Raw genomic sequence first — 26,573 nt, 5'->3', positions numbered from 1 at the left:
CTTGGGCCCACCCCAGGCCCACCAAATCAGAACCTGCAAGTTCACAGGCTCCCTGGTGATTCCTGTGCATGCGGGGATTTGGGGCGCTCTTCGTGTCTGTCAGGTCCTCAAGAGAACCCCGTGCTTCTGGGCAGAGGAACACCCTGTCGCGTCATGATCTCGTATTAATAGCACCGCGTCCGAGAGCGAGGGTGTGAAGAACAGGGTTCTTGGGAGGAATGAGAATGACCCCAACGCGAGAAAAGCTACGAAGGAAAAATCTCTTCCCATACACCTTGCTTTTACATAGTTGAGGAAGGTACAATTTTTAGTTCTTTGGAAAAAAGTCATTCCAGATTGTTGGGAAGTTGAAACAAAGTCCAATTAGTTAAAAAAAAAAAAAAATTAAGAACTAATTAAAAGAGAGGCGAAAACTTAGTTATAAACCAGACTTCTTAGGCTCTCATTTTGAGCTAACTGCAGGACTCCCGATCTTATTTCTCCTAAAAATTCACGTTTCCTGTAAAACAACTCCAGATTGAAAAATTATATACGTGTTGTATAAAATAATTACTCATATTTGTTGTTAAGAAGAAATGCACAGCATGCAGCAATAAATTTCTCATGCAGCAATTTTTTAAATGTACAAAATTTTATATAACAGTAAAGAATATAAAATTTCTTGCAATCAGTTTATTCTAATAAGTGAAAAATTGAAGCCTAGCTCATTTAGAGGATGTTAAGTTATGTGTTTGGTGAAGTTTTTAAGGTTTACATTGAAAAAAGTATGTACAGAAAAAGGATTACAACATAAATCGAGTCTATTATGAAATGTGAGAATTGCGTTACTATGTGTGTGTACATAATGGGTTCTGATATGGAGGAATATTTCGTCATGTGCTGATCCTGTACCGAAGGTTAAAGCAAATGGCAGTCTTGCAAGGATTTCCGAAGCTCTCCATTCTAACTTGTAGGATCGTGTTCTCCAAACTGCTAATTAATGTAGAGTCAGCCTCATATATTGAGATGTTTAATCAATTGGCAGATTGCTGTCAATAAATATGTGTCTTAAGTGGTTTGTAATAGACAGGCTAATGAAGTACCCTCTGTGAGTGTCAGACCTATTGGGAAAAATCTCTCTTGTCTCTGGGCGTCTTGCCATGTGTTATTAGTCTCCCTGTGATGCAGAGACAAATGCCCTTCACCACTGCCCGTCTCACCTCTGAATGGAGTATCTGGAGAACCAGAAAGTGAACTTCATTTTATGCTGGCCGTTAGTCAAGCAATGTGAGGTGGGAAAGGTGGCTACTGGTGACTCGAATGATATTAATTAGTAACTGTTTCTCGAGCAGTTACTATGTGCTAGCTCTGTGTTCAGTCCTCTTAATTTCATTTACCTCATTCAGCCTTCACAGCAACCCTGTGAAAAAGGGCACTGTTTCTCAGACCTCCTAGGTTGTCCCTAACGTAACCAGTGTTTTTGTCACGCCCCTGCAATCCTGAAACAGATTTCATGGATAACATGACCTGCTCCAGGGGTGATTTTTTGAAAAGTCATTCTGATTCTCCAACTATCACATAATGGGGAAATTAAAGAAATACAGTTTATTGTTGAATACATTCAATCTATAATTGCTTTCTCCTAGCTGCACTAGGGAAGTAGTAGTCAGATGTTAGAGTCTGTGCTAGAAATTCTGTCTGTGAATCTGCCTGCTCTGGCTGCAGACTGACAGAGATGCAGTATACTAGCTACTCAAAATCTGTGAATGGTTTCAGTGTCAGTGGTATGATTTCCTGAAATGGGGAACAATTCTTAGTAAAGCTCCAAAAACAAAACAAAACAGTCCCACCTTGATCTGCACGAAAATTACATCGCTGGAATACCCAATATAAATTGATACTGGACAGAAAATACTTTGTACGTGAAGCAAATTGAGACTCTAGGGTTGTCACCTGCACGCATGTCCAGGGGACACTGAGAAATGGAGTTTCGGAAACGTCTCAGTGTCGCCGGTCTGGCCCGCTTATCGAAAGACATGGCATCCCAAACCTTTATTCAGGAAATGCCAGTAGAAACCCCCCTCCCCAGTCGTTAGGACAACCACGAACAGCCCCCATGATTTCCAGAACGTCTACAAGGAAGCATGTGACCCTTTGAGGCAAAGTACTATGGTTTTCCCAAAAGCACATAGCCAGGAAGCAGCAGGGTTGAGGTGCAGACTGTTCCTTCTGGCTGTGATTTCCGTGGTTAATCCACTGCTCCATCCTCCCTCGTGCATTGAGACAGGCCAGCATTGCTTCATTAAAATACGTGCGGCCTTTATGGATCATTTCTTCCAGTTGTGATGTTAAGAGGAAAAGAATTTATTGATATTTATTACAAACGCACTACTCACTATCTACTGTGTCCAGATGCTTTGCATACGTGATCTGATGTTCACAACCCTGCGATGTGGTTTTTATTCCCTTTACATATAATGAGGATGCTTTAGTGTGGGTCCCTTCCCCCAGGTCACCGGCCTGGCCTGCGGAAAGCAGAACTGGGTTTCAAATTCATTTTGACGTCAAAGATGAAGCTCCTGTTCCCACTCCTGAGAGCTGGACGGTGCCCTCGGAAGGAGCGCGTGCGTATAGCCTGCTGACGCCACTCACCCACCTCTTCTTGATGTCCTGCTACTTTCTCATGACCTGACCTGTAAGGTGACCTTATAATTTATTGACCAAACAAGGAGACCTTTGTCTCCTTAGACCAGGACACGATGTGGATCGATCAGTGAGGCCCTTTTCAGGGCCTTGGAGAACCTTCTCCAGTCCGTCAGTGATGCTCATGCACAGTACTAGCAAAGTGCCATGCGCTTTCCAGTGAGAACACACTGGGCACTCCGCTCTCACAGGCACACTGCTGTCCCCGATGACCATGTGACCATCTTGAAAGGGACAAGAACTTTTCTCTTTTGAGATCTTTTCCAGTTTAAAAATTCCACACCCCACCAGAAGCACATGAGGCCCGGACAGGCGAGCCTTTAGTATCATATGTTGGGGCACCATGGCAGGCCTGGTGGGGACACACTAGACTCCCAAGGGACAGAACCTCTTCGTATGTGGGGACTGCGAGAGAGTCTGCTTCCTGCATCAAACCGTTTCACCTCCTCTCAGATGCAGGGCAGGAAAAGGCTTCCTTCAGCTTACATATAAAGCTTATACTAAAGGAGTACAGGTGAATTTCCCCACACTCCAGCGTGTGTCTTTGTTTATTAATAAATACTATGCAACTAATGTGCCCATCTGGCAGGGCAGAGGAAGGGGCATAAAAATGAAGTTGTGGTTACAGCTCTTAAATACTAATGAAGGCGATATCTACTTGGCATGGTGGAAAGGTGGGTCTTTATTTTAGAGTTCTTAATTAAGAACTGCCAGGTGACTAATATTAATTAGGAAGCCAGCTATATCCTTCAGTTTTGTGGTATAGTTCTTCTTACAAACTTGTGAAGGGAGTAAGTCTGCGCCTCTTTTAATCAATCAGCCCATGAGCAATTATCTGTAAAGTATATTTGTGTGTACAGGGCCAGGCTCTGCAGACAGAGATTTATAAGATACTGTCTCTGCCTTCAGGGAGTCCACCTAATTGAGGAGTGGGCACCAACACGGAGAGTCGGGACAGTGAAGTGAAAGCAGGCCCGGGATGGTGTGGGTGATACAAGAAGGCTGTGGCAGTGGGTGGGAGGGGGCCTTTCAAACACCGTGCAGGAGCCAGCCGGTGTACGCCATGGGGGGCGTGGCGTATCCTCAGGTCTCGGGGCACCGGGCTGGACAACAGGCCGAGGACCCCTCAGCAGACTGGAAAGTTGGAGTTCAGAGCAAGGAACAGTGATGGTGGGCAGAAACCGTGGGGACAGCTAGAGCTGGGCCCTGAAGAGGAGGGCCAAGACTTCTGATGGCTGACACGCCATGCACACCCCGCAGAGGTGGGGGCGGGGAGGTCACGGCACCGCGCCCGCCCGCCCGGCCCTTCCCTGCTGAGCCCCGCCGCCAGCTGTTGCTCGAGCGATTCTGTTAGTGCCGCTCGTACCTCCACACACGTGTTATTTTAGAATATGGGAGTATTTCCAAAATGTCCTTGTGCTGGACACAGTGCCGTGGCCACACACTAAATATACTTTTAAATCGAATCTGCATTATTAACATATTTTCTATTATTCTCTTAAGTCTAGATGTATCAACCCATGATTTATAGTGTTTTCCAATTTCCCTGGTATAAACACTAGTCCTGCTGTGGCTAGTTTCAGCAAGAAACTGCCAGGAAGTTGAGAATCGTTGCCAGTGATACATACGCCAGTATATTCTATTTTTGACATACTGATCCAGTAGCTGTAAGTAACGTCAAGAACATAGAAAATAATAAAATATGTAATGATAAGTGAGGCATTTTTGTTTGCTTTTTGAATAAGTTACTGTAGGTATAATTGACACACAACAAACTGCACATACTTAAAATGTTAGAAATCAAAACAGACCCTCAAATGTGGCCCTCTGCAGACTCGGTTCCCTGAGCGGAGGGCGGCGGTGGGGGTGGGGGTGGGGGTGACTGAAGCAGGGACTCGGTGTGCTCAGCTCCTCAGTGCAGTTGCAGTTATGCCTAGGACGAGGGGCTTTCTGTGAAGCACCTCAAAATCCTCGTCCCTGACCCTGGTCTCCTGACACCGATGTGTTAATATCCCCTGAATTCTGGTTCCTTGAATCACTCACGACCAAAGACGGGTTATGTGAAGATGAAGTTGTCACGTACTTTTCTTTCGACTTCGTCTGATGTAGCGTTCGTTTTTGTAATTATTTTTTCAAGCTCAAATTGCAGTTCCATGTGCAATTCTCTCTTAGTTTCATCTCTAGAAACACACATTGCCAAGTCGTCTCTTTGGATTGGTAGTTGTGTATAGTCACCTGATGCAGGCCTGTGGCTCTCGTCCCAAAGGGGTCCCGAACCCAGAAATCTGCAGCTCTCCATGCTCCGGGGCGGCATTTCCTTCACGCGGCCCAAGGAGAGCTCTGGGCTGAGAATCTGTAGCGTTGAGCCCGAGCCGGGGAAATTCACAGGGGCTTACAGTCCACAGGTTTAGACTCATCTTACGGGGAGCTCTGTGATTCACGCTTCTCAAACTCTGCCCCTGAACTCTTTCTTCTCACACCTCTTCTACTTGAGTGCTGATTTTCGTTCCGATTACTCGTGTGTGTGTATGTGTGTAAACCCTCTGTGGCCCTGGTTTACAAACTGCCTTTTTCTATAAATCCAGACATCCCGAACAATCTTTATTCCCAAGTAAGAAACTTTTTCACTCAGTGTTTCCTGGAACCCTTCCTGCTGCTTTAAAGCCCTGATCAGTTGCCATCCTTGGAATGTTGCCCTAACGTTGTAGCTTTAAAATCCTTGGATATTATTATGAACAGAGTTCCGAAGCTTCAGAGAAAAAGAAACCTTGGAACTTGTGGGCCCATGCTTCTCTTTTCGTCTCGTAACTTGTAGAATTTTACTTATTTAATATCATCGTCAGCCTCAGACTGAACCGTTAAGTAGCTATGTATGAATGGAATCAATCTCTCTCCCCCTCTCCCTCCCCTCCCTCCCTCCCCTCTCCGTCTCCCTCTCCTCTCTCTCTCTCCTCTCTCCACACACACTTACAGAAACACGATTCGTGGAGAGTGATTTTGCCGTATCCAGAGAGCACCCATATCATGATAAGGTTTAATATATTTCCTGAAATTAATTCATAATACTTAAATTTACTTTTCAAAGAAACTGTACATCAGTATTTCAAACGATAAACTGATGTCATGCACAATTAGGAAAAAATAGCACCTATATTGTTAAAAAGTTTAATATGTTTCCTGAAATTAATTCATAAATTTATTTTTAAAAGAAACTGTACATCAGTATTTCAGACGATAAATTTATTTTTAAAAGAAACTGTACATCAGTATTTCAAACGATAATTAGGAAAAATAGCACCTATATTGTTATAAGGTTTAAAGTGTTTCCTGAAATTAATTCATATACTTAAATTTATTTTTAAAAGAAACTGTACATCAGTATTTCAAACAATAAATTGGTGTCATGCACAATTAGGAAAAATACATACACAGGAATGCAAATTTAAAGCTTGCATCTGGGCACATATGGTCACTTCACAGAACACCGCTGGGAGACGTTGCTTGGAGGAGAAGTTATATCGGGGCGGGGGCTGGGGTGAGATAAGGGAAACAGACCCATTTCTCCCTGGCTATAATGTTCAGCGTGGACTTCAAGTTTAATTTTACTTGTGAGTTTTGTTTACACCAGAATTTTTCAACCTCAGCACGATTGACCTTCTCGGCCAGGTAATTACTGGTTGTTGGAGGCCGTCCTGTGTGTCCTGGAATGTTTAGCAGCATCCCTGTCCTGTAACCACTCGATGCCGGTAGCACTCCCGGGTGTGACAACCAAAGATGTGTCTAGACACTGCCAAAGTGGCCCCTTGTGGAGGACAGAATCGTGCCTGGTTGAGAGCCACTGTATGAAACGCAGTCATTATGTTGCTTTGACTGTTGTTGTCTTAAATCATTACTTTGTTAAGTGTCCACGTTTGGAATACAGTTAACCCTTCAACAACACAGGTTTGAACTGCGTTGGTCCACTCATATATGGACTTTTTTTCAATAAGTACTGTAAATGTATTTTCCTTATGATTTTAGTAACATTTTCTCTCTAGGTTATTGTAAGAATGCAGTGTATATAGTACATATAACATACACACTGTGTGTTAATTGTATAATCAGTAAGCCTTCTGGTCAGTAGGAGACTGTTAGTAATTCAGATTTGGGGGAGTTATAAGTTATACATGGGTTTTTGACTGGGTGGGTGAGGTGGGGATCCGCTCTTCTAATGTTGCTCAGTGGTCAACTGTATACTGCAAGTTTTGAGACCATGTTAGCTTTTTTTGTGACTATGCGTTTAACTCTCATTATAGAAAAATAGAAATGGCCCTGGCCTCTCCTGAGGCCTTCTTGGGTCACACCTAGTCCCTTTTCCACAGGGGCGAGTCCCTACTGGTTGTCAGATCCCAAGGGCCTCTCCTTGGCGAATGCAAGACTGGTTCTTCACCCTTACTCCTGTGTCTCTGGCTTGTATGCATCATTTTAAGAAAATCCAGTGAGAAATGACTTCAAGTATTAGCTACTCTTTTCGTCAGTGGAGGCCTACATTTTTGTAAGATACTACTTTTATCTTTTTTAACTTTCACAAAAGTCTAATGATGCTAGTTAATATCATTTATTCCTATTTTATTTTGTTTTGTTTTGTTTTCCTCCAGTGAGAAAAACTAAAGCTTGGATAGGTTTAGTGACTTGCCCGAAGCCACAGTGCTGAAGCTGCTTTTCTGTTCGAGCAGAATGTTAAGACGCAGTCTATCCTCAAACAAATGTGTACATTCATTACAAAATGCAGTTTAGATTCATAGGCGGCCTGTCAATAACTTCGTTTATAATTATGTGGTAAATAGCATTATCTCATTTGTTTAAAATTATAAACCTAATGATAAAATTATGAACTAAGATCATCACTGCTTAAAAATGTACTTTGGATATAAACTTGAAAGAAATTTACCAAAATGCTAGTAGAAGTATGTTTAAGTAGGAAACATCTGAATTTCTAAATGGGTTGAAATATATTTCTCTTTCTTTTAAAAATGAAATCTATAAGTTAAGATCACTACCCAAGTTTCTTGTAGTTCCAGCTAAGAAATGTCCGTATTCTGTACACATTTAAATGTTCATGCGTTCGTATGTGTGCAGTCAGCGGTCTTTCCAAGTCGAGTTGATTTCTGCCATACCTGTGGGTGGACAGCTGGCCTGCCACCTCTCGTTGAAGGATTGGAGCACACAGGCTGCCCCCTTGGGGTACCCGCCATAATAGCACGTACTGATGGGAGCATGCAGTGGGTTGGCTCCCTCTGGTTTTTCTTGTTTTTAGTATAGATGCCTCTGAGATGAGAGTAAGCCTTACCGACCAAAAGAAAGGGCAGAGAACTTGCTGTGAGCCCGGATTGGTTTGCTCTTAGTGACGGCAGTTATTCATGTTGCTGTTGCAAAGGGGTCATTGGTAGTGGACCACTTCACTGTCAGCTTTTTCACTAGTGAAGACTCATGACTGGAACCAAATTGACAAGACAAAAGTGAATGCACGGCGTGCTGTTGCCTGAGCCAAGTAGATACGTCTGCCTGCAGTATGTATGCATAGAATTTTTTTATACTACTTGAGTGTTATCTCACAGAGACAGAAAGATGGAAAGTCTTTAATATAGATGGAAAGATGTCTAAGTAAAAATTTAAATTAAAATTTAAACATCTTTCCATCTATGTCTTTCCACTCATTTGTAATTTCTTAGTACTTCCTAATAGATAGGCTTTGAGCGGAGTATTTGGGTAACAGTTGTAAACCTTGTGCTCAAGGTTAGCTAAGTGAGCACTTGGCGTTGAATCTACAGAGCCACTCTGTTCGGTGGCGGGGAGAATGCCCATTTTATGTGTGAGTAAAATGAGGCTCAGACAGGTTAACAACTTCTGCCTCTGGCTCCGTGCGGTGATATATTCCACAGTGATTCCTCTTAAATACGCAGTAAATGTATTGTACCATTTTAGGGAGCTTTCGTTTTTTGGCTTCTGGTGTGTATAGTTCTTGTCAGATCCTGGCTGTTTCTTCAATATCTACTAAAAGTTTCCGATGCTTTTGGCTTGTTGACTGTTTTCATGTGTTACATCTAATTTGAAATTGAGATTTTGGTTAATGAACTACTCAGAATGATTACTTCCCTTCAGTACAGAAGGACTTGGTTTACTAATTTTGTCTTTCCTGTTTGAGGTGGCAGGGTGCATACAGCTCATCTTTTGTTCTGGACTTGATTCTGTGCCCATCCTCCCCACAATTACAAAATTCCCAAGAAATATGACCCGGCGTGAGATTGTTTATATATGTTTACATACATGTGATCTTCACATCCATCAATAGAGTCTTTTCCACACGCCAGAAGCACTGTGTCATGTCTGGAAAAAAAAAATTAATGTTTTTAAAGAGCTGCAGACATTTTAGTGTAAGTTTCTTCTCAGCTTTTCTCTGCTATGTATCAGGAGAAAAGTATAGTAACAGAGAATATGGCATTACTGCAGCACGCCTGTCTGAATACATATCAGTTCATCAAGCTGAATTTCCCCAAAAAGGGAGCATTCCCAGCCAAGTGTGCCCTAAAAACACACCCAAGGTGGCAAGCCCAGATCTTTGGTGCCTTCAGGTGCCATTTTCTTATCTTTAATATTTGAAATTATTCTCTGGCACTGTGGCAAACAAGATTGGAGCTAATGGCCTTAATTAAAAGTAACAATGTCCAGTGTAAGATGGCGATGGACCGAAGCCTCAGACCCGGTAGGAGAGAGTGGAACAGCCTGCAAGCGTTCATGGCCAAATGCCAGCCCACGTGGTCTCCGAGCCTTTGTGCTGGTGACCCGAGGCGTGGCGGTGACGTGGCTTCTCCAAGGACTCACAACCTACTTAGAAGCCATTCCAAGTGCGCGAAGCACAGAGGCACGTGGAAGTTCTACTCTCACGCTTAGTATACAACATACAAAATGAATTTTTCATATTGGGATTTTAAAAAATGGAAAAATTCCAGCTTTCTCTCACTGGTGTGCCTTTTGGAGGTAGCGCCCTTCAGAGCAGCTGGAGGGAGAGCGACTGTAATGTAAGCAGAGTGGTGTTTGCAAGTGAGAGCTGTGTGAGGGTGATGATGATTTTGGAAACATTATTCTGGGTGTCGAATTGAACAAAGTCATTACTGAAGGAAAAAATAACCAGAAACACGTTGTTAAAACTCTCTCGGATTTAGGCCTGGAGAACCATACTGTGAATTGAGTGGAAGATAAATAGAGAGAAAAATAGCAAATTAAGAGGACAAATAACCAGGGGGAAGGTGGGGTGCCCGCTGGCATTGGCAGAGGAGAACGTATAACCAGCGTCTGATGCATTTCCTTAAGATTCTGTGTGTTGGCAAATTGCTCCATTGCATCTTAGCAGAATCTAATCTGAATAACGAAGAGCTGACTAGCAAACATAGTTGGCTGAATTCCCTCAGTACTCCTGAAATATAACAGAGCAAGGAATAGTATAATGAAAAATAACAGAGAGAGTAGCTAGGGGCTTAACTTATGATCAGTGTTCATTACAACAAATGACACTTTCACTGCAGAGTTACCATAAAGATTATTGACTCTTACGTAATGTGGTTCCCATCTGAATAGATTCGAGAACGGCTTAGCATGTGAATGGGAGAGCTGAAGCAAGAGGAGGATGGAAGATGTCTGTACTCACTACCTTATTCATTTTTTCAGTTAGTACTAGTGAGCCGCCCATTCAGAACCCTGGACAGAGCAAAGAGATGGGACCTTCTTCCGGGAAGGCTAAGATGATCTGGCATTGACCAGCACGTTTTGTGTTATTTTCAATGACTACCAGACTCAGAAAGTGACTAAAGTTTCTTTTTTGTTAGCTTATTTTCTAATTACAGTTGACATACAATATTATATTAGTTTCAAGTGTACAACATAGTGATTAGACATTTATATACCTTACGAAGTGATCACCTGGATGAGGAAAGTGACTAAACTTGTTCATAGTTTTACATCCAAGCCTCCCACCTTATGTTCTCTGTCTGCTGTTTTCCTCAAGCATATGTTACAACATTAGAAAATCTGTCTGTCTGTATATCTATCTATCTATGTATCATCTATCTTATCTTTCTGTCTCTCTGTCTACTATCTATCAGTCATCTGTCTTATCTATCTGTCATCTATCTTATCTGTCTGTCTAATCTATCTATCTAATCTATCTATCTATCTATCTATCTATCTATCTAATCTGTCTGTCTGTCTACCTTTGGAAAGAAACTGCTTTGTTAAACTGCTTTTCTCACATAACCATAAGGCATTTTGTGATTCTGTGGCTTCAGCCAGTTAAGAATGGACAACCCCAGTGCAGAGTGTGGTGTGCAATAGCCTTGATTGACTGAGCAGCTGTTTGGCGCCGCCTAACAGCCCTAGGAGGTATGTGCTGTTATTGACAGTCCCATTTTCCAGATGAGAAGGTATGCTCAAAAAGGGTGAGCTCTCCAAGGATCCTCAGCTGCAGCTTATTATAGACAGATTCAAAACCAGGGCTTTCCTACAGCCTGCCAGACATTTTAACTTCTACATTGAGCATAGAGAGAGATTCATATTCATTTTCGCTCGTGCTCTCTCGCTCGCTCGCTCTCTCTGCTGGATTTTGAAATCAGACAAATTAGGCCTTGAGCCTTTACTTTTCCACTTGCTCTGAGATCCTGCAAAAGTGACCTAACCTATCTTAACAGTGGTGGCCAGACACAGTGATCAGCTCTTTACATGACCTCCTCATTCAGCCCTCACAACCGTAAGCAGTGTAGGCCTGATTATAATTCCAGTTTTACATATTGTAAAACAGGTTTAGCGGAGCCCAGGCTGCACAGCCGGTATTCACGAGTCATCCCAGCCTTGCTCGTCGTGTGTTCTTTCTAAGTCGGCTCTATAGAGTATCCACCATGAGAGAGGCTCCTTGGCGATGTTAGCTGGAGACGAAGGTGGCAGCCATCAGTGACATGGGAGATACAAGCAGAACGAGGGAACACCCGATGGGACTAATGGCTGAGGAGGGCTGTGTCTTTGCAGGGAAAGAAGCAGTGGCATTTGGGAACAAGTCAACATTTGTCACACAAATGATGAAGACATCTGTGGGAGCTCAGTAGATGGGTCTTTGCATGTCACCCTTCCTTTAGTTTTTCATTTCATATTTCTGAGTTTTATGGAAAAAATACCTCGACAGGAATTGGAGAATTCATAAATACTGTCAACCCTGATATAACCAGCAGATTTAATATCTGTCCGCTCTCTCTTCTGAGCACCTGCTCTCTCCTTTATGAAAGCTCGATTGTGATGACCCGCCTCGTAGCCACCTGCAGTGAGATCCTGTAGACCTCCTGGCAGCCCACCCTCCGGACCCTCTGGCCCAGCGGTCACAGATGGAGGGGAGACAGAGCAGGGTGGAGGGCCAGAGTCTAGTTTTAGTGTTTGCCCCTGTAGAAGGTGCACAGCTAGGTGGGGAAGTCCAGCTTGCCTGGGAAATGGCAAAACTCACGAATGCACGTGGCCTGTAGCAGCTGCTTCTTGAGCTGCTCCTAGCGAAAGCCTCATGGCTGGGGCACCCCGGCCACTTCACACCGAGCCCCATGGGCTCTTTTGTAACTAATTAAAAATAGTGGAAGAACCTCTAGGGAAGTGAGATTACTTTTTAAAATGATATGGTACACATATTCATCCCTTCTTTTGTAAAGCACTAAAAGTAGCCAAGTGCCAAGAAAGGGTCCGTCAGCTTTCAGAATGCCTTTCATCCCAGTGCAAGAAAATGGTCCAATTGCACCGTGTTCAGATGGCCTCTCTCTGGGCTGTGCGGTACGGTAACCACTAGCGAAATGTGGCGCTCAGACTTGAACTTTAGCTGGTCTCATTGGGATGTGCTACAAAAGTCAATTACCAGATCTCAAGGGCACTTAGTACAAAAAAAAATCATTAAATTTATATGACATATTTGCTGAATCATTTATCTTTAAGGATAAATTCGATCATTAATCATGTTTATATTGATTACATGTTGAAATGACTATATTTTGACTATATTTTGGATACATAGGGTTAAATAAATTAAAGTTTATTTTATCTGTGTATTTTTACTTTTTAAATGTGGCTACTATAAAATTTAAAGTTACATTTGTGGATCTCATATCTTAGAGATATGGATGTGTGAAAGCATGAAATATGTCTATACATTGGAAGTACTAACATGTGTTTAAACATGAGATTTAAAAAACAGCTTTCTGAGAAATATTTCTGAGCAGGCAGTGAACTCACTGTAGATATTCAATATAGCAGGCACTGCTTACTATTGGAAAATATGTTGGGCAGAAGTCATCTTGATTATTAATAGCTATTCAGGGGAGAATATTTTTCCATGAGAACATAAGTCACTTCGAGTCAATTATTCCAGAACTTAGCTTGTCCGTGTTTGAGATAACGGTTACGCACGCGTTCCTTCTGTGATTTTTCACCCAATGTGTCATCGTATCGGCCATGTCAGAACCACAACCACTGGAGAGTGGAAACCATAACAAAAGAGCAGGTCAGGCGTGCTCCACGGACACCCCAGCCCGGCCCTCTGGCACCCCAGCCTCGTGCTTTTCCTTCCACCTCACTTTCGCCATCTGTATTTAGAGTGCTCTGCCACTTTCCAGGAGTGTTTTGTGGGTGAGATTCCTAGATGAAACACTTGAGATTCTTGGACGAAAAGGTCTGTTGTGACAAGCTTTAGCTCTTCTCTCCCCACCCACAGCCACAGTTCTGCTCTGAGTCGACAAGGCCTGTTGGGGGCATCACATAGCTAAGGCTTGAGCCCCGAGCGAGAGGCACAACCCCCCTCTCGATGCATTCCCAGGGTCCCCAGCCAGATTTATTGCTGATGCACAGAATCCTCTAGTAGATCGTTTTTAAAATCAAGCATAAACCACGAATGTCTCAGTTTTTAAATTTTTTGTGCTTAGAGACCATAACTTTCTCTGAGACGTTTTAATCTCTTGATTTAAAAGAAAAACTAGGCGGAAATGGATGACATATATTAAATCCGCTGAATATATCAGGGCTAAAAGTATTTTTTAAAACCTTTATTCCTTTTTGGAATATGTTTTTCCACAAAATTCAGAAACATGAACGTGAAACTAAAGGAAGAGTGAGACCCAAAGACTCACCCCCCAGTGAGCCCTCATAGATGTCCTCTCCGTTCTTCTGACAGTTGTTGGCTTGTTTCCAAATGCCACTTTGTTCCTTGGCTTACAAAAGCCTGGCTCCTTCCCTGCCGCCAGCTTCTCCTCACCATGGGCTAGTTGTTCAAAGCTTGAGGGCAGCATGGAGGGAACGCACAAATCGACTCGGTCTGCTGTGTTTCAGGAATAGGGTTTGGCACTTCCAAGAGAGCCCAGCTTACACGAGGCAGTTCAGCTTTGCTGGGGAAATGGCAAGAGGCAACTTACCTGTAGCTGCTTCTTCCTGACACCCACCTGGTGAGTCTGTCTCATGGCTAGAACACTGTACGCATCTACCTGTATAGGTAGATGGATGCTTTCTGGTTTTGAGTCCTGTGGTGGTGGTTATTATTTTATCTCTTTGCTCCACCTGTATGTTAAATGTGACTCACTTCACAGAATATCTGTGGACAAGGAGGAGGGGCGAAGGATACAGGGCTGTCTAAAATCTCATACATTGTGCCGTAATCTGACCAGAACATGGAAGGAACATGAGAGAGGCAAGCCCTGTAATGCTTTATTTAACATAATTTTTCTTAAGGGTATATGAGTTGGTATAAACAAAGTACTATACATGTTTGATATGTAAAGTATACACGTTCCATTCAGATGCCCACCTCTGACTGGGGTGCAGTCTGATACGGCACCCCACCAGTGGTGAGGGGCCACGGCAGCACACATGCTGGATGGTCGCCACCTCTGTTTGAATCCAAAGGCCTCATTTCTGTCTAGGAAAACACAGATCGTAGGTGAGTTGCAAAGCCTTCAGAGCCCCAGATCAGTGTTATTCACCTTGCACTCTGGAGCCTATAGGTTCACCGTATTTAAGTTTAAAGAGATGTCCAGCTTTCCATTGACCCGCCCATGAGTCCCCTGCCATGCTCAAGTCATCAAGTCAACTGGGCAGAGAGAAACCGCAAGGGAAGATGGTCCCAGGAGCAGAATCTAAATAGCCAGCTACAGAGAGAAGGACGAAGTGGAGTAATACCTCTGTATTTCACCACTTGTCCTTGTCTGAAAAACGAAAGATAGAAAGAGCAGAGCCTTCTCTGTTTAGACTGGCCTTCCTAGTTCTGTGACACTAACTCTGTACTTGGGACATCGCTTTATGTCTAGAGCCATGGGAGAAATGTGCACCTCACAGGATTTCTTTCATTCATGTGATACTGTGTAAGGTTTAAATGTGTTAAGACGTAGAAAATGCCACAGATGCTCCGCGTGGAAACGGTAATGTTTAGTCAGTGCTACATGAGTTTCGCTATGATGATCACTAGCTTAATAACTTTACAGGTCGTGAACAACCTTGAGCTGTCTGTGAAGGAACCATATGTGGCCGGAAAGACTTATCTTTCTATGATAATGAAAATGTATTCTTATTTTTTTCAAAAGAAAAGAATAACACTGCTTTTATAATGTTCGTTTTAACTTAATTCTCTTTTATAAGCACTTGCAGTCTTCAGCTAGTTCTTACTAATGTAAGAGCTGACGAAAATTCCATAAAATCCCATTGTACCTTAAAGGAATTGAAGGGAAGGCCCTGGTCACAGGAAGAGATCTCCATGAGAGGGTGACGGACTGGGCTCCCGAGTGGCCTCACAAAGTGGCACCGTGATGCATTTATCATGCTCCCAGTCTCACCCTCAGCCTTCCGGCCTCAGAAACTCAGCAGAAACTGAGGAAAATACGTAAGACCCTGAAGTAGGAATGAGAATTCTGCACCAGGGGATAACTTCCCCCAGAGACTGAAGCAGCCCCTGGGCCGGCACAGCACGTGTTCTTTCAGTAGACACACAGCCCTAAAGGGGGACTGAGACATCATCGGCTGATGAGCCGGAGTCGAGGACATCAGGAAATGTTCCTTGACGAAGATAATGTGGACAAAAGGAGACCTCTCTTAGGGATTTATATTTGAAGCAGACCAGAGTGATGGATCACTCAGGGTTCATCATTCCTTTGATTGCAGGGAACACAAAGCTTAAGAAGAATGGGGATTAGGTGGTTATTTTATATTAAAAATAATGCAGGGATACAGTAGACTTCTGGCATGGCATGACATATAGATATGTCTCCATATAGATATGGAGAGAGATGGGGTCCCTCAATGTCAGGGACCCCATCTCTCTCCATCTTTGAGTTCTGCTTTGTGCTGGTTTCTCTCCCAGGCAGGCTCTCTTCATAGATGTCAACACGGCTGGCAGCAGATCTGGGCTCCTGATTCAGCTCAAACAGAAAAGAAGACTTTTCTTCCCAGTAGTCGGGGCTTAGATCTCAGGTCTTTATGTACTTGGCTCAAATTGGCCACAGGCTCAGGTACGAACCAGTTACTGTGCCCAGAGTGAAGGGAAAGGTTTGAGGCCGAGTTGTGTTTTGACACTAAAGCTGGGACAGCAAAGCCAGACTGAGACTCGGCGAATGGCCTCAACCTCTCCATGCCTCTGTTTACTCCACCTGTAAAATGAGGGTAGTAACGGTGCCGCTCACGGGGAGACCTGGAGGGGAACATTCCAGACAGAGTGAATAGCAAGTACAAACCTCGGAAGTGGGCAGGGGCCTGACTCACTTGCCCCCGAACTGGGGATCGGGAGTATGGAGGGCCGTGGTGGAAGCAGGGAGCGAGCTGGCCGCAGGACCGTGCAGGCGCGGCTCAGCGTTCGAATGGCTGGGGCCTGGGCTGGCGGCGTGTTCGTTTTCCCTGCTTTTGAGAGCCAGATTTAAATTAGTGAACTTTATAGTCATATTTTTAGGAATGATTTTTGAAGGGGGTAAATGCAAATATAAAATTAGTTTCTCCCTCGTATTTATGAATGGGTTTGTATATCTATGTATTACAAACACATGCAAACATATACGGTTAGTCGTCTCTGTTTTTTTAATCTCTACAAATTCAAGGACTAAATCATTAAATAATTCTTTTTATAAATTATATATCCTCCAGTACTCCAGGTATGATATCTATTAAGGAAAAAGCTTGTTTGGGAAACCTAAAAAAAGCCCTTAGACTTGTTTTCTTTTGCTTTTTCGTTTATTCTGGAAATTGCAACATTTAGCATTTCGTAGTTAATTTAAAAGGATTACCTCTTTTCTTAAATGCTTAAGCAGGGAAGCAAGTTGTGGTTATTGATTTTTCTCGGCATGTATTCTGTGAAAGCTGTATTTGCTCCTTCCCCGGGGACCACACCCCTGAACCGCACGCTTGCTAGTGACAGCTCAGACCTCTGATACATAACCAAAGACCTTGCCTAATATCCTTGCAACTGCTCAGGGAATTTTTATTAAGTAAAAGTATCATTAGAGTAGACAGGATGATGAAGTTTAATGAGCATCTTTTGTGCATGAGAGTGTTAGTTTTGCTCTGCGAGAATCCTCATTTCTCCCCTCCAGTAGGGCATATAGCGAGTCTAGAATGTATGGGGTATTTTAAAATCTGCCTTATATTTTATATTTTTTTGTATAGCATAATATCGGCCCTAAGCCAGCTACGAATTTTTCTTGGCTATTTGTATGGATGCCTTTGGTCCATATATGTTCGTATTTTTGTTTTAAGACTGTGCGTTGGTGACAGAGCAGTGAGGGTTACAATGGGGGATATGAATGTGAAAGACACTGACATCCGTGAATTCTAAGTTGCCATTGCTTGGAGGTTTAATCTCCAAAAATTATTGCCTTTTGAATCAATGAGACTTATATGGGGATCTGGTAACTTGTTATTTTTTTCCCTCTTTAAGATTCAGCAATTTCTGTGCTAAGATTCTGTCACCAGCCCCTCATAGCTGCTAGATAGGATAAATAAAGATATTACAAATGCTTATTAATAATCTCGGCGTCACACTTTGTCCACAGATTTATTTGCAGAGATTTTAAATTTAGCAGCGTACCATAAGATTACAGATTATAAACAAAGTAATTTCTCTCCATTATTGTCACTGGCCATATACTTAGATTTTAAAATTGGTTCTTTTCTTGGTCTGTATAAGGACTTTCCATGGAAACACCCAAAACAACAGGAGGGAGGCAGATGACATGAGCAAATGACTTAAGAACAGCATATTGTACCTCTCATACCTGGCATTCTGAAACACAATATTTACATAGCACACAATGTGCTTCTAGCAGTGCCTCGAGTATATAGAATACAAAAGAAGTGAAGTCTGCAGTCCCTAACCTTAAGAAAATGGTAGACTTATTAAGAAGACAAAACTGAGAAATCCAAAAAGATGGGAGACAGAACAACTTGGTACATTAAGAGTGTGAACTTTGGAAGTAATTGCCTGAGTTTGATCCAGGCCTAAACTTTCTAAGCCTCTGTGTCCTCATTTAAAAAACGAAGGTAATAAAAGCCTCTACTTCATTGGATTGTCGTGACAGTGAATGTTGAATGAATGGTCGCCATAATCGTGATGTGTCGCTATCAAGGCACTGTATTGGTATTTCAAAACAACAAGCCAAGAGCCGGAATCGCGTTATGTATCATCAAGGACTTAATGGTGAAATCCTGATAAATCCCACAGTATTCTGTGAAGGCAGGAATTGAGGGGAAGGGGTGCTGTGAAGATCGTAAAAATATAGATAGGCTCTGAATTGCAGAAAGGACCCAGGCAGTAGTGACGCAGATCAGCAGAAAACAGAGCACAAGGAGAGCTGGCTGGCAGGAAAGCCTAATTCCAGGCCTCGGACTGATTCAGCCCTTGTATTTTTCACAGCACTCGAGTGAACTGAAGCCGGTCTGATTGTCAAAAGCACCTGCGAGGCAGACATGTGCAGATATTCCCACTTGCCAGTTAAGATAACAGATACTCTAGAAAGAGATGGACTCTGAGGTTAATCAGCTAATAGGTGGCAGGATTCACACTCGATCCATCCTCCAGACCAGTCTTACTTGTAGTCGGGTCTGTTAGTGAACAGAGAGATGGGGTCGGGCACGTTAAATGTTCTGTGCCACGTTCCAGGCTGATCCAGTGGGCAGTGAGTGCTGTTTTCCATGCATAAAACAAGGAGAGAGTATTCTGTCACTCACATGTAGGACACGTTAGAAGAGGGAATGGCTTAGCATCAGGGAGAGCAAAGAGGGGCCCATTTTAATCATCTAGTGTCCATGTGATACAGTAGGAGGAAATGAGAATGGATAAAATCATAGGATGACGAAAGTAAGAATCATATGGACACTAAATGATAAAGCGACTAACTAATCCACTCAGTTATGAATCTTTTGAGAAACTGATGAAAGCTGTGTTCTCTTTTGCTGACAAGGGCACATACAGTTTTACTTAGAGTTTCAAATCCTTCCCTGGTCCCAGGCTAAGAATGTCTGTTGTAGAGGAAGTGCCAATCACATTTGATTCATGTGGTGGCCAAAAAAAGATGCAGATGTCAAAATAACTTCAGCTTTGATCCCGAAGGTCTGGAGATGGAGAGGCTCAGCCCTGTGGACATTGGGGGAGGGAACGCTTATGTGGTTTGGTTGGGTTTAAGAGCTAAGTGTCCCAGTGGGAATAAGGCACAGCGGGGGTTGAAGATGGCCGTGACTTGGAAGGCTACTGCTTAGAGATCATCACTGAAGCTGTAAAGTCAGATGATCGTTCTAGGGAGAGAAGGCAAAGAGACAACAGCAGACACACAAGGACCAAAGAAGTGTCTGGAGAGAGAATGAGAACCAAGGTAGTGCATTGCAACCAAGGGAGGAAATTTTCAAGAAGGAATGCGGTGGCCCACAGCAGTCTTCAGTGCTGTCGCCGTGTAGGTTGTTGCGGGTCCTCAGGAGACCCTCGGATCCAACAGAAACAGTAAGAGTCATGGATCTTTTTCCTAAAAAATGAAGGCGCACATAGTAAATAAAATTAACCTATCAACAATATGTTAATGAAGCACATCATTGTGCTTAATATAATATTTGTCGCAAAATATATGCTGATTCTGGCGAGCTGGAATTTTTGCTGTGCGATTTTAGGTGTCAGCAGGCCAGAGTGTTCAGCCACGTGGTGCTCGCAATAACCAGATGCAGGCTGCTTTCACAGGATGCCTCGGAGGGCCCAGCCCGGTGACCCCAGCAGTCCGCAGAGTCATCTCATGATTGCTCCAGGGCTGCCGATTGGCGGGGATGCTTCAGGTGGCTGCTCAGGGCAGGGCCCGTTTCACAGGGACAGTGGAGAGAGAGCCCTTGTGGCCCCTCAGTCCCCGCTCACTCGTGTTCCAGGCAAGAGCACGCACAGACGCCTCTCGCCTTTGGCAGTCTCTTCAGCGACAGAGCCCGTTCATCAGACCCCCGAGCGAAACTGATCCCCTCCTGTCACATTACGTTAGGTTGTTCTTTGTTGGGTTTCCCCGCTCCTTAATCACCTCCCAAATAACATCTGTAAACCTCAGATTTCAGGGGAGAGAAGGTTTTCTGTGACTCTGCGCCATATGCTTCCTTCATTTTCTGGGTCGAGCAGATTGTCTGTGGGTGGCGACTGCCCCCTTTGTGACCTTGAGCCAGGCTCCCTTTGTCACTTTCAAGCTGGCATGGCCGGATTTCAGTGCCCACCAGAAACCTTTCTGAGAAGGGATCGGACTGTGTGCCCTGTGCACGGAGGCAGCGTCTGAGATGTGGAAGGGACTAGCCACCTTACTCAGCTGGAGTCGCGGACTTCCGTGGGAGCGTATGGCGACAGTGGCCATCCTGCAGCGCCTGCTGTGTGCCTGCCCAGACGAGACCTTCCCCACGTCTGAGGGAATCTTCACCAAAGCCCTGCAAGGTAGCTGTGGATTTGTATCCTCATCTTACAGACGAGGACGTCAGACTGTGGCGCGTTAGTCATCTCTCCCAAAGTCACGTTGTTCAGAGCAGGCAGGGTGTGGGGATGCAGAGCGGGGCGAAGCCTGATCCTCAGGGCAGGGCAGGACAAGTGCCACTTGAACAGAGGGCTGAGGGGATGTGCTGGTGTGGGAAGTGCCTTGTGTCAGGTTCTCGAGGATGGTTGGGATTTTCCCAGGTGGACGAGGTAGAAGGGCTGGGCCCAGTAAGGGAAGCTGTGTTCACCAGGTCCTGAGGGGGGAAGTATATCATGGGAGGATATGGGGTCGTCAGAAGGGCAGAACCCCAAAGACTGTGGGCTGTATTCATTCATTATGTTTTTTTATTTTCTGAATTTTATGATGCTTTGACTCGTATGGAGGTCGTGCTGGGTGGGGAGAGACTGCCCCTCCGAGGGCTCGCTAACCCCTAGGGATAGCAAACAGCTTGCTGCGAGTGTGCCTTTCACGTACACACCACCCAAGGCAAAGCCTCAACCCTCAGCCACATCCTCATCTAACTCACTCTCACCAAGACGATGTTTCCCCTGTTCCCAGTTACGGGCAGCTAGAGACCCACCCTGTGGCCCTGAGCCCACTGAAATTACTCACGCTGTCCCAGCCTGAACTCACTTGAACCACCTGCCCCGCCTCACCCTCCTTCTCATGAACCCGACCTGCAGGCTCTGTCACTCTGTCTGCCTCTTGACCGGCCCTTGTTCCTCCCCATGTGGCCCTGCGTGGTGTGGCGTGTCCCCTCCTCTCAGGAACTGCACATAATAAAACTTCTTTCAGTGCCATTGACCCCTCCACGTCATCACTCAGTGACCTTCTACGACCCTCTGTACGTTAATCCCAGATACATTCGACGCACGGTCCCTGAGTGTTGGCTTCAGAGAGTGGAATTGGCCGGGGTCATCTAGTCTTAACCTCTGTAGACAGGGGACAGGCGTCCCAATTGCTCCCATTCTTCTGGTAGAAACGGTTCTCTTTGTTCATTTGGACGAACTTTGTGCCGTTTCTGAAACTTAGTTTTTAACTTTTACTTCTTTTTAGTGAGCTACTACCCCCCCCAATTTTTCTTTTCTTTCCTTTTTTTTTTTTCCTGCTGAAATGAAGCAGAATCTTCCTGATAGGCTGCTATGTGTACAGCCCAGCGAGGTTGAGGTTCACTTACCGTATGAGTTTCCTATTGTTGCTGTAATAAATTACCATGAACTTGGTGGCTGAAACAGAACAAATGTATTATCTTACAGTCTTGAGGTCACAGTGTCCTCAAGCTTGCTCCCTCTGGAGGCTCTAGGGGAAAGTGCATCTCCTTGCCTTTCTGTCTTCTGGAAGCTATCTGCGTTCCTTGGCTGGCAGCCCCTTCCCCCATCTTTGAAGCCAGGAGGGTAGCAGGTTCAGATGTCCCTCTGACTCAGACACGCCCCTACCTCCCTCCGATAAGGACCTATGTGATTACACTAGGCCTGCCTGGCCAGTCCAGGTTAATCTTTCCAGCTCAAGATCCTTAACTTTATTACCTCTGCAAAGTCCCTTTTGCAATGTAGTATATTTACGGGTTTCAAGGATTAGGATGTAGACATTCGAGGGGCCAGTATTCTGCCTGCCCCTCTTAAAATGGAGGCCCCCTGGCTAATCACTGGGAGAGCCAGGAATGGAGACGCTTGTCCTTACCTCTCTGGCACAGCGACGTCTCCACATGGGAACGGCCGCTTAGTAAAGTGCCGACTTGCATCTGCCCACACAGCTGTAGGAGCAAAAGGATCATGCACAGAAAGAAGGGCAGTGTCACCCTGGCTCTGTGGTGACTCACCACGGAAGTGAGGTGCTGCGTTTAGCTCTGCCTTAGTTCTTTCTTCAAAGAGGATGAAAACCTTTCTTCCAGAGATGCTTGGGGATTTGGCATTGATAGAAAATACCATGTCATTTTTTTTTTTTTCAGAAGAAAAAGCCCTAAAGAAGTAAAAGAATCATCGTATAATTATCTGTAATCACTCTGATTAATTGCTGGCCACTTGCAATAGGTTGGCCATGGTGCCGGCTTATTTAACCACTGCTGCCACCCTATGCGGAAAACCACATTGTTTCTTACAGATAGAGAAACTGAGGCACGGTGAGGGTGAGGAATGCTCATCATTTGCCCAGAGTGAACAACTAGTAAGTGGAAAAGCCAGGATATAAATAGCAAGTCCAGGACTGCTGTCCCTCTGGCCCCTTCCAGTGACCTGCTGTGTAGCCCCCGGGAAGTTCAGGCACACAGCGAGGTCTGCATATAAAAAGGCAGGAATGGAAACATTGGAACATTTTGTTTCCTTCCTCAAAAGAGGAGCCTTGCTGGCTTTTGCACCCCTTCTGAAAAGACCTTGCTAGAGCATCACCGTCAGGGCCCGGGTAACCTCTACCCCTTGCAGGAAGCTTCCATGCTTGCCCGCTCCAGACGGGGTGCGTAGCAGGCCCTTCTCCTTCCTCCAACCTCGTTTTTGTTGATACCACTTTGGGGTTCCAAGTGCGTGAACCACAGTGTTGTATTTCTGCATATTTTCGTAGTCTTCACAGGTTGACAATGTCTGTGAGACAGAACATGTATGTTTTTTCCCTTTCGGGGATAAGGGCTTGGAGAGAAGAGAGAAACGGGAAGCTTTAAGGAAGCTGTGTAACTGAAGACCCTAGGGCCCTGTGAATGCAGCGCAGACTCACTGCCAAGTGGGAGGAGCCTGAAGACCAGGGCGCCCCCTCAGGGGCATGTCCCACTGTTCCACTAAGCCCCTGGCTTGGGAAGGGGCGCCCTGGGAGGAGAAGGGCAGGGCTGGGGAGGGCGAGGGTTTCAGAGAGTGTGACAGAGGTGAGGAATACAGCCTCCGAGTCTGCTGTGGCTCAGCGTTCCCCTGGCTGTGTCACGTGCCTGGGGGAGACGATTGGGGGGTGCGATGGAAGGGAACACTCAGGTTGGATCCTCTCCCGAGATCATGCAGGGTAATCTTCCCATCTCAAAATCCTTAAGTTAGTCACCACTGCAGACTCCCTCTCGCCAGGTGAAGTGATTGGGACAGGGATGTCCCTGGGGTTGAGCAGCCACAGCAGTGAGGCAGGAATGGCTGGACTTTCCTGTGCCAAACCAATGGTTCTTTACCTCGGATCCAGGGCCCTGGGCGTCCATGACAGGGACTTCCGGGAAAAGTGGCACTTTTTAAAATGTGGGAGGAGGCGGCTATGTGGGTTTAAAGACCCATTTTCCTGAGTAGCAGGCTTTCTCGAGGGAGGAGGCGTTTTTCCTGTGGGGGCACAGGGTGGTCCACGGTCAAGCTGGGTGGGCCTACACCTCTCTCTCCATTAGGTTAGCAAAAATTGTAAGCCAGCGTACAGAACTGAAAGCTAACCTGCAGGCTCTGATGTAACCTGTCTGGGACACGTGGTACCTCCTTGATCCAAGAGGTGGCCCTCCCCTTTACCCGTTGAGCAGGCCCAGTACCTGGCTGGATGTGCGTTCTCCAGCTCACGGGTTGTCTGCTGCGAGCCAGACTCTGTGTTTCAAACTCCTGGGATGCAGACACCCATCTTCATGGTCACTGCTGGTCGAACCTGCTCAGGCCCTTCTGAGGAGACGCCCGGAAGCCTCTGGAGAAGATCGAGCACAGGACGACCTATCAAAACCCTAGTGTCCAGCTTTCCCTAAGCTCTCAGTCAGTTGGCCAACTCTGTGTGCCAGGTCCAGCCCTCAGCCCGTCCACCCCGGTGTCAGCGGGAGCATCAGTACATGCCAAGCAGTGCCGCACCGTGCACCTGGCAAAATGCAGACACCGGGAGAGGGCGTCGACTCCCGAGCGGACCTTAGGGCAAGGGACACCTCCTGAGGAGGGGTCTGTCTTCATGTCGACCCTTGTTCATTTGGCACGACGCGGTTGCAACAGGCGGAGTCGGACAGTGCCTTTTCTCTGTGGAAACTGAGATGCCTACCAGGCTCTCGTGGGGACACAATTATATCAATAAGGGGAGTTGAGGTTGAGCCGGATTTATTTTAGGGTAGCTTTTAATTTAGTTTAATCAGAATTACTCATAAATTTTCGATTAATTACTATGTGCTGTTCAGTTCAGTCCTCTCAGCCACGGAGCTAGTTTGCTCTGCGATGAATGCCATCGGCCTTAATCGTAGGACACTTTGTCAACATTTAATCAGCGGTACTTATTAACATGACATTGATGTGTGGTCGCCACCCCAGCACTATCAATCATGGGTGAGAAGCCAGCGTGAGTTTGGACGCCATTGCTCTCTGTCACATTATCCAGCCCCTGGGCTTTTAGGCCCAGCATGATGCTCACTTTTCACTAAGTGGACACTCTATCTCTTCAGTTCGACCCAATTTTTGTCACTGTCGACTTAAACACTCACAGCCTTTGGAGCTGCAGTCTGGAGCGGCTGGGCTGAGCATGGTCAGTCCTCACAGTCCTGAACCTCTCTGCTGTTTTCACAACCTGCCCAAGGAGTGTGAAATTCCAAGAGACTTGTCCAGAATTGGACCTCATGGAGCGTTGTGTGTGTGTTTGTAAGAGAATCTTTAATTCTAAAGCACAGTGTATGACCCAGAGAAAGCAGAAGTGATGTATTGGTCTTCTGTGGCTTACCGAATATTCCTGGACATGAATCTGTTATTTAAATCTCTACCGATGAAGCTTGTCCTGTGTTAGTTAAGGTACATCTCACGGTTTCTCCCTCTCTCTTTTCAGTCTCTACGGCAGACACATGCAGGCAAATCCAGAACCGCCGAAGAAAAATAATGACAAAACGAAAAAGATCAGCCGGAAGCCTCTGACAGCCAAGAACAAATGAGGGGTTGGCATGGGCTGGACTTCCGGTCACTTCGCTCGTTATTACTTCTGTTCTCTTGCTCTGTCCCACGATCAATTATGGTTGACCCTTGAGCAACGTGGGTTTGAACTGAGCGGGTCCATTATATGCAGATTTTCTTCAATAAATTCTGCAAATGTATTTTCCTAATGATTCTCTTAAGATTTTCTTTTTTCTAACTTTGGTATAAGAATACAGTATATAATATGTATAACATACAAAATAGGTGTTAATAAACTGTTTACGTTAATAGACAGGAGGCTATCAGTAGTAAAGTTTTTGGGGTGTCAGGTTATATGTGGATTTTCAACTGCGTAAGGGGGCGGCACCCCAACCCTCACATTGTTCAAGGGTCAACTGTACAGTGTATATCTCTGAATGTGTGTGAGTGCATGTGTTTCTTTTCATATTTTTCTTCCTACTGCTTACCAATTTTTATCTTTTAATTTCTTTTGGTAGGTAGTAGATTTTTATAAGTTTTAAAAACCCTTTCTTACCTTAAAAATTACCAAAGGCAGGAAACAAAGCTCTGATTCAACTGCTAATTCCGTAGTAGGCACTGATTTCAGCTCCTTGAATAGATGCTCGTAAAGTCGCTGCTTATCAAAAGCATAATTAAAATCACGTAATCGTTTAAATGTCACAGCACTGTTCACGCTTCTGTTTATTCATGTAATTCATTCTTTCGCCTTATTAAAAATTTTCCTTCGCCACTGAGATATTATGTTAACTTTCCTCACCTACGATTTTAATAAAATCTTGAATTTGCACAACGTGTTGCCTCCTGAATACAGAACAATCTGACTTTGGGGTGTATACACATTTTTGTTTACTCTTTTTCCCAAAATTAATCTTGTCCACTTTTATTGGTTGTAGATGATAAACCCTGAAACTTCTCATGAAAAAAATGCAAAATTAAAGTTAGTTTCTTCTCACGTTGATTTGTCAGTTTTATTTTATTTTTTTTCTTTGAAGACTGTTGCTAAATTAGGAAGGAGGAGAAAAACAAATCTCCGGGAGCTTCTGCCAAAGGTTTTTGG

At 44.7% G+C, this 26,573-nt stretch overlaps 1 protein-coding gene across 4 annotated transcripts in view; it reads left to right on the top strand.

Annotated features, from left to right (window-relative positions):
• The window catches only part of RSU1 (Ras suppressor protein 1), a 156,775-nt gene extending 130,469 nt beyond the window's left edge, over positions 1 to 26,306 (top strand). For all 4 annotated transcript variants that reach the window (XM_039877478.1, XM_039877477.1, XM_039877476.1 and 1 more), the window contains one exon: positions 25,413 to 26,306. In XM_039877478.1, the coding sequence (XP_039733412.1) occupies positions 25,413 to 25,515 (103 nt within the window). In that variant the 3' untranslated portion in view covers positions 25,516 to 26,306. The remainder of the gene's footprint in view (positions 1 to 25,412) is intronic.
• Positions 26,307 to 26,573: the final 267 nt, after the last annotated feature.

This window comes from Pteropus medius, unplaced genomic scaffold, assembly GCF_902729225.1.
Source record: "Pteropus medius unplaced genomic scaffold, Ma_sr-lr_union100, whole genome shotgun sequence".
NCBI classification, from domain to species: domain Eukaryota; kingdom Metazoa; phylum Chordata; class Mammalia; order Chiroptera; family Pteropodidae; genus Pteropus; species Pteropus medius.
The sequence above is the reverse complement of the archived record's forward strand: the minus strand, read 5'-3'. Positions and strand labels throughout refer to the sequence as shown.